The sequence below is a fragment of the Squalius cephalus genome, assembly GCF_949319135.1.
Source record: "Squalius cephalus genome assembly, chromosome: 8".
In the NCBI taxonomy this organism is placed as follows: Eukaryota; Metazoa; Chordata; class Actinopteri; order Cypriniformes; family Leuciscidae; genus Squalius; species Squalius cephalus.
Window position 1 is genome coordinate 45726078 of NC_137129.1, and position 13283 is coordinate 45739360.

The window sequence follows — 13283 nt, forward strand, 5'->3', positions numbered from 1 at the left end:
GTAGAGTAGAGGAGAGTAGAGTACAGTACGGTAGAGTAGCGTAGAGTAGAGGAGAGTAGAGGAGAGTAGAGTACAGTACGGTAGAGTAGAGTAGAGTAGAGTAGAGCAGAGTAGAGTAGAGTAGAGTAGAGTAGAGTAGAGTAGAGTAGAGTAGAGTAGAGGAGAGTAGAGTACAGTACGGTAGAGTAGAGTAGTGTAGAGTAGGGTAGAGTAGAGTAGAGTACAGTACGGTAGAGTAGAGTAGAGTAGTGTAGAGTAGGGTAGAGTAGAGTAGAGGAGAGTAGAGGAGAATAGAGTACAGTACGGTAGAGTAGAGTAGAGTAGAATAGAGTAGAGTAGAGGAGAGTAGAGTACAGTACGGTAGAGTAGAGTAGTGTAGAGTAGGGTAGAGTAGAGGAGAGTAGAGGAGAGTAGAGTACAGTACGGTAGAGTAGAGTAGAGTAGAGTAGAGTAGTGTAGAGTAGGGTAGAGTAGAGTAGAGTACAGTACGGTAGAGTAGAGTAGAGTAGAGTAGTGTAGAGTAGGGTAGAGTAGAGTAGAGGAGAGTAGAGGAGAATAGAGTACAGTACGGTAGAGTAGAGTAGAGTAGAGTAGAATAGAGTAGAGGAGAGTAGAGTACAGTACGGTAGAGTAGAGTAGTGTAGAGTAGGGTAGAGTAGAGGAGAGTAGAGGAGAGTAGAGTACAGTACGGTAGAGTAGAGTAGAGTAGAGTAGTGTAGAGTAGGGTAGAGGAGAGTAGAGGAGAGTAGAGTACAGTTCGGTAGAGTAGAGTAGAATAGAGTAGAGGAGAGTACAGTACGGTAGAGTAGAGTAGAGTACTGTAGAGTAGTGTAGAGTAGAGTAGAGTCGAGTAGTGTAGAGTAGGGTAGAGGAGAGGAGAGTAGGGTAGAGGAGAGTAGAGGACAGTAGAGTACAGTACGGTAGAGTAGAGTAGAGTAGAGTAGAGTAGTGTAGAGTAGGGTAGAGTAGAGTAGAGGAGAGTAGAGGAGAGTAGAGTACAGTACGCTAGAGTAGAATAGAGTAGAGTAGAGTTGAGTACGGTAGAGTAGAGTAGAGTTGTGTAGAGTAGGGTAGAGTAGAGGAGAGTAGAGGAGAGTAGAGGAGAGTAGAGTACAGTACGGTAGAGTAGAGGAGAGTAGAGGAGAGTAGAATACAGTACGGTAGAGTAGAGTAGAGCAGAGTAGATGAGAGTAGAGGAGAGTAGAGTACAGTACTGTAGAGTAGAGTAGAGTATAGTAGAGTAGAGTAGAGTAGAGGAGAGTAGAGTACAGTACGGTAGAGTAGAGTAGAGTAGTGTAGAGTAGGGTAGAGTAGAGGAGAGTAGAGGAGAGTAGAGTACAGTACAGTACGGTAGAGTAGAGTAGAGTAGAGTAGAGGAGAGTAGAGTACAGTACGGTAGAGTAGAGTAGAGTAGTGTAGAGTAGGGTAGAGTAGAGTAGAGTAGAGGAGAGTAGAGGAGAGTAGAGTACAGTACAGTAGAGTAGAGTAGAATAGAGTAGAGTAGAGTACAGTACGGTAGAGTAGAGTAGGGTAGAGTAGAGTAGAGGAGAGTAGAGTACAGTATGGTAGAGTAGAGTAGAGTAGAGCAGAGTAGAGGAGAGTAGAGTAGAGTAGAGTAGAGGAGAGTAGAGGAGAGTAGAGGAGAGTAGAGTACAGTACGGTAGAGTCGAGTAGTGTAGAGTAGGGTAGAGTAGAGGAGAGTAGAGTAGAGTAGAGTAGAGTACAGTACGGTAGAGTAGAGTAGAATAGAGTAGAGGAGAGTAGAGTACAGTACGGTAGAGTAGAGTAGAGTAGAGTAGAGTAGTGTAGAGTAGGGTAGAGTAGAGTAGAGGAGAGTAGAGTACAGTACGGTAGAGTAGAGTAGAGTAGAGTAGAGGAGAGTAGAGGAGAGTAGAGTACAGTACGGTAGAGTAGAGTAGAGTAGAGTAGAGCAGAGTAGAGGAGAGTAGAGTAGAGGAGAGTAGAGGAGAATAGAGTACAGTACGGTAGAGTAGTGTAGAGTAAGGTAGAGTAGAGGAGAGTAGAGGAGAGTAGAGTAGAGTAGAGGAGAGTAGAGTACGGTAGAGTAGAGTAGTGTAGAGTAGGGTAGAGTAGAGGAGAGTAGAGTAGAGTAGAGGAGAGTAGAGTACAGTACGGTAGAGTAGAGGAGAGTACAGTACAGTACGGTAGAGTAGAGTAGAGTACGGTAGAGTATAGTAGAGTATAGTAGAGTATAGTAGAGTGGAGTAGAGTGGAGTAGAATAGAAAAGAGTGGAGTGAAATAGATTAGAATAGAGTAGAGTAGAGTAGAGTAGAGTAGAGTACAGTATGGTAGAGTAGAGTAGAGTAGAGTAGTGTAGAGTAGGGTAGAGTAGAGTAGAGCAGAGTAGAGGAGAATAGAGTACAGTACGGTAGAGTAGAGTAGAGTAGAGTAGAATAGAGTAGAGGAGAGTAGAGTACAGTACGGTAGAGTAGAGTAGTGTAGAGTAGGGTAGAGTAGAGGAGAGTAGAGGAGAGTACAGTACAGTACGGTAGAGTAGAGTAGAGTAGAGTAGAGTAGTGTAGAGTAGGGTAGAGGAGAGTAGAGGAGAGTAGAGTACAGTACGGTAGAGTAGAGTAGAATAGAGTAGAGGAGAGTACAGTACGGTAGAGTAGAGTAGAGTAGTGTAGAGTAGTGTAGAGTAGAGTAGAGTCGAGTAGTGTAGAGTAGGGTAGAGTAGAGGAGAGGAGAGTAGAGGAGAGTAGAGTAGGGTAGAGGAGAGTAGAGGAGAGTAGAGTACAGTACGGTAGAGTAGAGTAGAGTAGAGTAGAGTAGAGTAGTGTAGAGTAGGGTAGAGTAGAGTAGAGTAGAGTAGAGTAGTGTAGAGTAGTGTAGAGTAGGGTAGAGTAGAGTAGAGGAGAGTAGAGGAGAGTAGAGTACAGTACGCTAGAGTAGAATAGAGTAGAGTAGAGTAGAGTACGGTAGAGTAGAGTAGAGTAGTGTAGAGTAGGGTAGAGTAGAGTAGAGGAGAGTAGAGGAGAGTAGAGGAGAGTAGAGTACAGTACGGTAGAGCAGAGGAGAGTAGAGGAGAATAGAATACAGTACGGTAGAGTAGAGTAGAGCAGAGTAGATGAGAGTAGAGGAGAGTAGAGTACAGTACTGTAGAGTAGAGTAGAGTATAGTAGAGTAGAGTAGAGGAGAGTAGAGTACAGTACGGTAGAGTAGAGTAGAGTAGTGTAGAGTAGGGTAGAGTAGAGTAGAGTAGAGTAGAGTAGAGTAGAGTAGAGTAGAGTACAGTACGGTAGAGTAGAGTAGAGTAGAATAGAGTAGAGGAGAGTAGAGTACAGTACGGTAGAGTAGAGTAGTGTAGAGTAGGGTAGAGTAGAGTAGAGTAGAGGAGAGTAGAGGAGAGTAGAGTACAGTACAGTAGAGTAGAGTAGAATAGAGTAGAGTAGAGTACAGTACGGTAGAGTAGAGTAGGGTAGAGTAGAGTAGAGGAGAGGAGAGTACAGTATGGTAGAGTAGAGTAGAGTAGAGCAGAGTAGAGTAGAGGAGAGTAGAGTAGAGTAGAGTAGAGGAGAGTAGAGGAGAGTAGAGTACAGTACGGTAGAGTAGAGTAGTGTAGAGTAGGGTAGAGTAGAGGAGTGTAGAGTAGAGTAGAGTACAGTACGGTAGAGTAGAGTAGAATAGAGTAGAGGAGAGTAGAGTACAGTACGGTAGAGTAGAGTAGAGTAGAGTAGAGTAGTGTAGAGTATGGTAGAGTAGAGTAGAGGAGAGTAGAGTACAGTACGGTAGAGTAGAGTAGAGTAGAGTAGAGTAGAGGAGAGTAGAGGAGAGTAGAGTACAGTACGGTAGAGTAGAGTAGAGTAGAGTAGAGCAGAGTAGAGGAGAGTAGAGGAGAATAGAGTACAGTACGGTAGAGTAGTGTAGAGTAAGGTAGAGTAGAGGAGAGTAGAGTAGAGTAGAGGAGAGTAGAGTACGGTAGAGTAGAGTAGTGTAGAGTAGGGTAGAGTAGAGGAGAGTAGAGTAGAGTAGAGGAGAGTAGAGTACAGTACGGTAGAGTAGAGTAGAGTAGAGTACAGTATGGTAGAGTAGAGTAGAGTAGAGGAGAGTAGAGTAGAGTACAGTACGGTAGAGTAGAGGAGAGTAGAGTACAGTACGGTAGAGTAGAGTAGAGTAGAGTAGTGTAGAGTAGAGTAGAGGAGAGTAGAGTAGAGGAGAGTAGAGTACAGTACGGTAGAGTAGAGTAGAGTAGTGTAGAGTAGGGTAGAGTACAGTACGGTAGAGTAGAGGAGAGTAGAATAGAGTAGAGTAGAGGAGAGTAGAGTACAGTACGGTAGAGTAGAGTAGAGTAGAGTAGAGTAGAGCAGAGTAGAGGAGAGTAGAGTAGAGGAGAGTAGAGTACAGTACGGTAGAGTAGAGTAGGGTAGAGTAGAGGAGAGTAGAGTAGAGGAGAGTAGAGTACAGTATGGTAGAGTAGAGTAGAGCAGAGTAGAGTAGAGTATAGTAGAGTAGAATAGAATAGAGCAGTGGTTTTCAAACTTTTTCAAGAGCGACCCTTTTTTTTTTTTTTTTAATTGACGCGACCCATAGGCCTATATAGGCCTATTCTTAAGCCTTTTGTTAACAACCACTTTTGATGATGCACGTGCAGTGGCTTATCCATGACGCGATCGTAATGCAAAGTTGATTCTGCACTCTTTTGATCTAGCTAAAGCTACAGGGATGCTAATTAACCGATTAACCATTAACTATTGTAAGAATTTTAACCAATTAATAGCCTATTATCGTTTGCTGTATGCTTAAAAAATTCACTAAAAATATTCCACAACAAATCCTTTAAATTTAATGATATTCAGAACAGAACAAGAATGAAAAAAAAATATATCTATAAACAAGCCAAAGCGAAATAATTTAAAGCGAAAGTGAAAGTAAGCGGCGTTGGGCTCACGTAACTCTCTCATTCGAATATTTTTTTTTCCATATTCGCGATTTATTTGGATGCTAAACTATTATTTATTATAGGCTTCTAAGAAAAAATTAAAATGATTATCCCCCCAAATTTTAAATATTGATTAGGCTTCAAAAAATATAAAAACTTTTAATTTAAGTGAACTTCAAACAAACCTTAGGCCTACATAAACCCATTATAAATGTCATATTTAGCCTACCTGTGCCTTTCCTGTCTAACAGGTATGAAATATACCGAAATTGAATAAGGTTATCAAAACATTCTGCACTGCATAAATTATAAACTAAATATAGATAAATCCTTATTAAAGCTACAAGCATTCTTTAGTCAAGAGCAGTTAGTAATTTTCTCCGAGAATTAGCTGCTGCCACTTTAGGACCAGCCACAGCTGACGATCTCACGCATCCCATTCTCTCACTACTCTTTACTTTAATTTAAGATTTTATTTAAATCATTTAAGACTGTTCTTGTGAGGATACTCGACAAAACGGACATTTTGGCATACATGTGTGTTGTTCGTTCTAGCGCGAAAGAGAACTTGATACTGGCGCGCGTCTATCTGTGGGTCGTGTGTGTGTGTGTGTGTGTGTCAGGAGGACATTCACTGACAGCGCGTTCTCTTTTGTCTTGTCGCGCATGAAAAAGCATTTGCATGAATAAGAGCGGGATCATACGATAGCTTAGTCACCTGTTGTTGTTTCTGGCGTTTCATCGCCTGTGCCGCAAACGCGATACCACGGAGGAGCAGGACCGAGCCTATGTCGATGCGCGCGCGTCCGGGAACATCGCGTATACACACTAAACAAATAGCAAACGGGATTTTGGATTTTGAAAAGTGGGGAGGACATGTCTCCCGTCCCCATAGGAAATTACGCTCGTGGGCTTCTTTGTACTTCACTCACGTTACAATATCGATCCCTCTTCAGAAAATCACCCTCTTCACATGCGCAAAAATGTGCTTGGAAACATCACAGTGGAGCGGTGCTTACGGTGAATGGCACGAATTGTAGGCTATTGACTATTTAAACAGAGCAGTGTAATTTTTATGTGAGGTTGACTATTTTATTTTGATAATGAACCGGCTGCGATGTCAAGATTGCAATGCTGGAATATGTTGCGTGTGAGGCGCTACCGCGGCACGATGGAATCATATAAATATACTCCGTTATTTTGTTCAGGACATCATTCGAAACTGCAAAGTATTTATTTATATTTGTGTACACTCGCAATAAAACACAACATTGTGCTTTTGTAAAATAAAGAAAACAAGCAAACTGCCGTCTCGGTTTCCTTTCCGTCAACTGGTTTGTGAGCCTCACAGAAATGAACCAAACTCAGCAGCATGCTGTCAGTTTCTTCTTTTGTTTTATTAATCTATTAATTGTTTAAATAGCCATATTGCGCGTGTTTCTTTTATATAGGCCTATAGACTATGATTTTATGAAAACAAATTTTGTTTTTTAATTTAATTATATTTTCCTTAAATCATCCTGGCGACCCATTTTTTAAGTCTCGCGACCCACCCGAGGGTCGCGACCCAGGGTTTGAAAACCACTGGAATAGAGTAGTGTAGGGTAGAGTACAGTAGAATAGAGTAGAGGAGAGTAGAGTAGAAGAGAGTAGAGTAGTGTAGGGTAGAGTAGAGGAGAGTACAGTACAGTACGGTAGAGTATATTAGAGTAGAATAGAGTAGTATAGGGTAGAGTACGGTAGAGTAGAGTAGAGTAGAGTAGAGTAGAGTACAGTACAGTACGGTAGAGTAGAGTAGAGTAGAGTAGGGTAGAGTAGAGGAGAGTAGAGGAGAGTAGAGTACAGTAAGGTAGAGTAGAGTAGAGTAGTGTAGAGTAGAGGAGAGTAGAGTAGAGGAGAGTAGAGTACAGTACGGTAGAGTAGAGTAGAATAGAGGAGAGTAGAGTACAGTACGGTAGAGTAGAGTAGAGCAGAGGAGAGTAGAGGAGAGGAGAGTACAGTACGGTAGAGTAGAGTAGAGTAGTGTAGAGTAGAGGAGAGTAGAGTAGAGGAGAGTAGAGTACAGTACGGTAGAGTAGAGTAGAATAGAGGAGAGTAGAGTACAGTACGGTAGAGTAGAGTAGAGCAGAGGAGAGTAGAGGAGAGGAGAGTACAGTACGGTAGAGTAGAGTAGAGGAGAGTAGAGTAGAGGAGAGGAGAGTACAGTACGGTAGAGTAGAGTAGAGTAGAGTACAGTACGGTAGAGTAGAGTAGAGGAGAGTAGAGTACAGTACGGTAGAGTAGAGTAGAGTAGAGTAGAGTAGAGTACAGTACAGTACGGTAGAGTAGAGTAGAGTAGAGGAGAGGAGAGGAGAGGAGAGTACAGTACGGTAGAGTAGAGTAGAGGAGAGTAGAGTACAGTACGGTAGAGTAGAGTAGAGTAGAGGAGAGTAGAGTACAGTACGGTAGAGTAGAGTAGAGGAGAGGAGAGTACAGTAGAGTAGAGGAGAGTAGAGGAGAGTAGAGGAGAGTACAGTACAGTAGAGGAGAGGAGAGTAGAGTAGAGTAGAGGAGAGTAGAGTACAGTACGGTAGAGTAGAGTAGAGTAGAGGAGAGTAGAGTACAGTACGGTAGAGTAGAGTACAGTAGAGTAGAGTAGAGGAGAGTAGAGGAGAGTAGAGTACAGTACAGTAGAGGAGAGTAGAGTAGAGTAGAGGAGAGTAGAGTACAGTACGGTAGAGTAGAGTAGAGTAGAGTAGAGTAGAGTACAGTAGAGTAGAGTAGAGTAGAGTAGAGGAGAGTAGAGTACAGTACGGTAGAGTAGAGTAGAGGAGAGGAGAGTACAGTAGAGTAGAGGAGAGTAGAGGAGAGTAGAGGAGAGTACAGTACAGTAGAGGAGAGGAGAGTAGAGTAGAGTAGAGGAGAGTAGAGTACAGTACGGTAGAGTAGAGTAGAGTAGAGGAGAGTAGAGTACAGTACGGTAGAGTAGAGTACAGTAGAGTAGAGTAGAGGAGAGTAGAGGAGAGTAGAGTACAGTACAGTAGAGGAGAGTAGAGTAGAGTAGAGGAGAGTAGAGTACAGTACGGTAGAGTAGAGTAGAGTAGAGTAGAGTAGAGGAGAGGAGAGGAGAGTACAGTACAGTACAGTACAGTAGAGTAGAGTAGAGTAGAGTAGAGTAGAGTAGAGTACAGTACGGTAGAGTAGAGTAGAGTAGAGCAGAGTAGAGGAGAGTAGAGTAGAGTAGAGGAGAGTAGAGGAGAGGAGAGTACAGTACGGTAGAGTAGAGGAGAGGAGAGGAGAGGAGAGAACAGGAGAGTACAGTACGGTAGAGTAGAGCAGAGTAGAGGAGAGTAGAGTAGAGCAGAGTAGAGGAGAGTAGAGTAGAGTAGAGTAGAGTAGAGGAGAGTAGAGTACAGTACGGTAGAGTAGAGTACGGTAGAGTATAGTAGAGTATAGTAGAGTGGAGTAGAGTGGAGTAGAATAGAAAAGAGTGGAGTGAAATAGATTAGAATAGAGTAGAGTAGAATAGAGTGGAGTAGAATAGAAAAGAGTGGAGTAAAATAGATTAGAATAGAATAGAGAATAGAGTGGAGTAGAGTAGAATAGAGTAATCAAATAAGTTCACCTTTTATATTCCATATATGTTCTATGTAAATGAATCATATTCTATAGAGAGAATATGTGTGTGCTGTTTCTGCTGGTCGTGAACCCTGATGAGTCCATATGTTATTGATTATGGATGGTGTTGCTGAGAGGGAACATTAATCTGATGAGTTTCTGAATGATTTCACAGGCACGTCTGAGGACAAGATCACGCATGAATTCATAACTAGATGACAGGACCTATAATTCAGTTATGTTTTCTTGCATTAAAACCTCTCAGGGGTTTATCCTAAAACTGATAAGGAGCAATAAAGCATGTTGATGTGTGTTGTGTGTAAGCGCTCAGTCTGAGTGAGAGTCTGACTGGAGGAAGCTGAAGAAACTGATCTGGGTCTGATGAATGATGAATTATGCATGAGACGAGCTGATCAGCACAGACGGAGAGTGAGGCTCGAGTGCCGGCCCTTCTCAAGTGTTCCTGACATCTGCCATCCTCCCGAACACGGAGAACACGGAGGACGAGGAGAATGAGGATCATTGTGTTGAAATCACTCAATATGAGACCATGATGATGAATGAATGAAACTGCAGCAATGGAGAATCCAGTGTGTTTCTCCATTCTGCCTCTTCTCTCGCTTAAACACAGTCAATTAACTGAAGACAGAACAACAAAACTGACCCAGTGTAAGTAAATAAATAAAGATAGATGGATAGATATTATTACATTTTAAAATATATACAAATAAAAAACAATTATTTTAGATTGTAATATTTGTTCACTATATTACTGTTTTTACTGTATTTCAAATATATCCAGCCTTGATTAGCATAAGGAGTTTTTAAAAAATAAGTCTCTTATTCTCACTAAAGCTGCATATGTTCAATCACAAAATTCAGAGAAACAAGTATTTCTAAATGCAATATACTGGTGACGTGTAAAACATAATAGAAGATTGTAACATTAGTAATGAACGTTATTATAGTCGTTTCTGTCAGGTGAATGTGGAGCTGAACAGTGAAGGTCCTGCGCCCCCGTGTGGTGATCAGTGGAGTCGCTGCCACTCCAGACCAGCAGGCGGCGCGACACACACACACACACACACCGCGCGAGGAAACACGACAGAGAGGCGTCATGTGCTGAGATGATGTGGTAGGTTATAATAAATGTGATGTTTACTTCTCAGTAACAGCTTACAGTTATAAACACACGACAGTGAACATGAGTCATTATGTTAAAACTACAAACCTTTATGTATGAATAAGTAGATCTGTGTCGAGAGTTTTTAATCTAATATCTACTTGCCAACTTTTTCACACCGCTGATCAGTGTATGTGATCTGATTTAGCTCTCATTATGATTTTCTTATTACAGTGGCTCTAGACTGTTCATCAGCGAGTCGTCTGAGTGTTTCTTGACTGTGAAAGCGCTTTAGATGTGCATGAAGTGCATTATTGTTAATATAGACATGTACTGTCACTGTCCGCTGTGGCTTTGATTAATTTAATGCTCTTGATTTATTAAACGATCTGAAATATGCAATTATTAGATTCTACATTCTATACTATATGTGGGTGAATATTACGAAAACATGTCCAGAGTTGTGCCAATATTTCACCACAAATTAAAAAGAAAAAACAAGAAACTATATTATGCATGAAGAAAACCGTTTACTATTATTATTTATAAGTATTAAAATTGGTCTTGTGGAATTAATTTATGAGAATTTGAGGGGAAAATGTGCTTGTCATGAAAATAATTAATATATAAGACGCAGTTGTACGGTGTGATAGTGTGTCCCAAAGCTGGTCTACGCTTCTGCTACACACTCTAAAGTATGCACTTATTCTAAACAAAAAGAGTACATACTTTTAGGGCATTGATTTAAAAAAAATTTTTAAAAAGATTTATCCAGTAATATCAGCATTTTTGAACGATTCTCTTGAGTGACTGATTTAATGAATCACTCAAAGACTTCACTTGTTTCATAACTGGATGAATCAGTGTTTTTAAATGAATCTCATGAGTGAATGATTCAATGAATCACTCAAATACTTCACTTGTTTCATAACTGGATGAATCAGTGTTTTTAAATGAATCTTATGAGTGAATGATTCAATGAATCACTCATAAAGACTTCAGGCTTGTTCGACTTGAACCGGCGCTGCACAGACAGATCGGTTTATGACATCAAAGTACCGCTAGAGCGATTACAAAAGCATACAGAGCCGCCCTCGTGGTACTGTGATGTCATTCACCGATCCGTGTGTGTAGCGCCGGTTCAAGTGTCGAACAAGCCTTTCACTTGTTTCATTGCTGGATGAATCAGTGTTTTTGAATAAATCTCTTGAGTGAATGATTCAATGACTCACTCATAAATCCTTCCCTCGTTTCATGACTGGATGAATCTGCATTTCTGAACGAATCTCTTGATTGAATAATTCAATGAATCACTCAGAGACTTCACTTGTTTCATAACTGGATGAATCTGCATTTCTGAACGAATCTCTTGAGTGACTGATTCAATGACTCACTCATAAATCCTTCCCTCGTTTCATAACTGGATGAATCTGCATTTCTGAACGAATCTCTCGAGTGACCGTACTCGTCAAAGGTTTAACAGACATATTCGAATCGTCATTTAGAAGTAAGATGGCGCGGGTGGTGTTTGAATTAAGATCACGATCTAACACTTAATCGTGCTGCTCGACTTAACTCCAATAGTGAAGTGACCTCTTCTCTGATCGACAGGTGCGGTCCGTGATGGCACAGAGGATCCTCTACTTCCTGTGGTCCGTCAGGAGATGTCCTCCACTTCCTGCGGCGTCTCGCTTCTGCAGCTCCAAACCCACGGACCTCACCCTTCCCCCGGTGAACTCGGAGAACGAATCTCTGGTGGAGAGCCTGTCCATCATGGGAGTGGACCTGGAGTCGGCCCGGCGCCGGCAGCCCGGCGTCCTCCGCAAGCAGCTCACCAACGAGCAGGGCCTGGCGCTGTTCCTGAGGAGCAAAGGAGCCGACCCGGAGGCCATCGCCAGCATCATCTCCCGCTTCCCGCGGTCCATCACGCGCACCTGTGCACACCTGGAGGAGCGCTGGACGCTGTGGAGGAACGTCTTCCGGACCGACCGCGAGGTGGTCGAGATCCTGTCGCGCTCTCCCGAGTCCTTCTTCCGCTCCAGCGACAACCAGAACCTGGAGCAGAACATCGTGTTCCTGATGTCTCTGGGGATCACGGGGAAAGACTTGCACCGGCTGCTCACCACCGCGCCGCGGACCTTCTCCAACAGCGTGGAGCTGAACCGGAACATGGTGGAGCTTCTCCAGGACGTGTGCGCGAGGCTAGGCGGGACCGACCCGCGGATCTTCGCCAGAACCATCATCTCCAGGAACCTCTACATCTTCATCCGCAGCACCAACCGGATCCGCGCCAACGTGGACTTCCTGACGCGCGACCTGAACTTGAGCAACTCGGAGGCGCTGGGACTGTTCCAGAGCCACGGCGCTCAGATCCTGGACCTGTCGCACGAGAGCCTGAAGAGGAACGCGGAGAGCCTGCGCCGGAAGCTCGGGTCGCTGGGGTGCGGCGCCGACCACTTCAAGGCCATGATCCTGAACTACTCCCACGTGCTGTTCATGTCCTCGGAGCGCCTGAACCAGAAGCTGGACTGCCTGCTGGAGGCCGGGGTCCGGGCGGAGCAGGTGGTGCTGAAGCCCAAGGTCCTGGACTTCAGTCTGGCCAGCATCCGGCAGCGGCTGCTCCGGCTCAACCGGCTCGGCTACGACTTCCAGAAGAGCGGCATCGCGGTGCTCGACTCCAGCAAGAAGCGCTTCAGCGCCAAGCTAGAGCGGCTGGGCTCAGCGGAGGAGTGAAGAGCGGAGGAGTGAAGAGCGGCTGGGCTCGGCGGAGGAGTGAAGAGCGACGTACAAAATATGCCAGTGATTCATAATATGATGCCATTTATATAGATATATCTCCTGTGTTTAGTTTGGTAAAATAAAAATTATTGACCTGATAAACATATAGAGTTCATGATTATGACAGAATGTCTCATCAACTTTTTATTTCAAAATAAAAGTCCTGTATTTCACAATATGACCACCATGTTGGGCATTTATACAGAGCGTGTTTTTCCTGTTAAAGTATTAGAGTACAAAATATTAGAGCGGCTTAAAGACTGGACGCTGCATGTCTGATGAAGACACTGTCTTTGGCATTAACACTTTGTACAAGCATAAACATTTTTATTTGTGAGAGGATTGTGCTTAATAATAACACCTGTTCACTTTTCTGGGCCCTAAAATCAGTACATAATATGCCAAAGTGATTCATAAAATTATGTAATTTTTTTATATCTCCTGTGTTTAGTTTTGGTAAAAAAAATAAAAAAAATGATTGACCTGATTAACATTTAAAAAAACAGGGACATGAGCTCATGAATGTGTTTTCCTGTTAAAATTTTACAGTACAAAATATTCCACTGTGGTTCATAAAATTTATTTTCATGATTTTCATTTTGTTATGTTTTTTATTTATTTTTTTATCTCCTATGTGTAAGTTTGGTTGAAGTAGTTGTATTTGAGAAGTGATGTATTGACTGACCTGTGCTTTTTCATATGATTATTATAAAAACACATAAACTAAAGGAGCTGAATGAGCAAAAAATGCACTGGAAAAACAATGTATTGTTTGATGAAGAACATTAAAACTCTAATATTTTCCTAATCTTGTGATTTTGTTTGTTTTATGACTGCTGTGTGACCATATATTCATCAATACTGAGGATTTTTTAATTGAATAA

At 42.5% G+C, this 13283-nt stretch overlaps 1 protein-coding gene across 1 annotated transcript; it reads left to right on the forward strand.

The window, feature by feature from the left end:
- Positions 1 to 9466: 9466 nt before the first annotated feature.
- Positions 9467 to 13205, forward strand: mterf1 (mitochondrial transcription termination factor 1). Its single transcript, XM_079879915.1, has 2 exons — positions 9467 to 9633; positions 11233 to 13205. The coding sequence occupies exon 2, from the start codon at positions 11245 to 11247 to the stop codon at positions 12352 to 12354; it is 1110 nt and encodes a 369-aa protein (XP_079736041.1). The 5' UTR covers positions 9467 to 9633; positions 11233 to 11244; the 3' UTR covers positions 12355 to 13205.
- Positions 13206 to 13283: the final 78 nt, after the last annotated feature.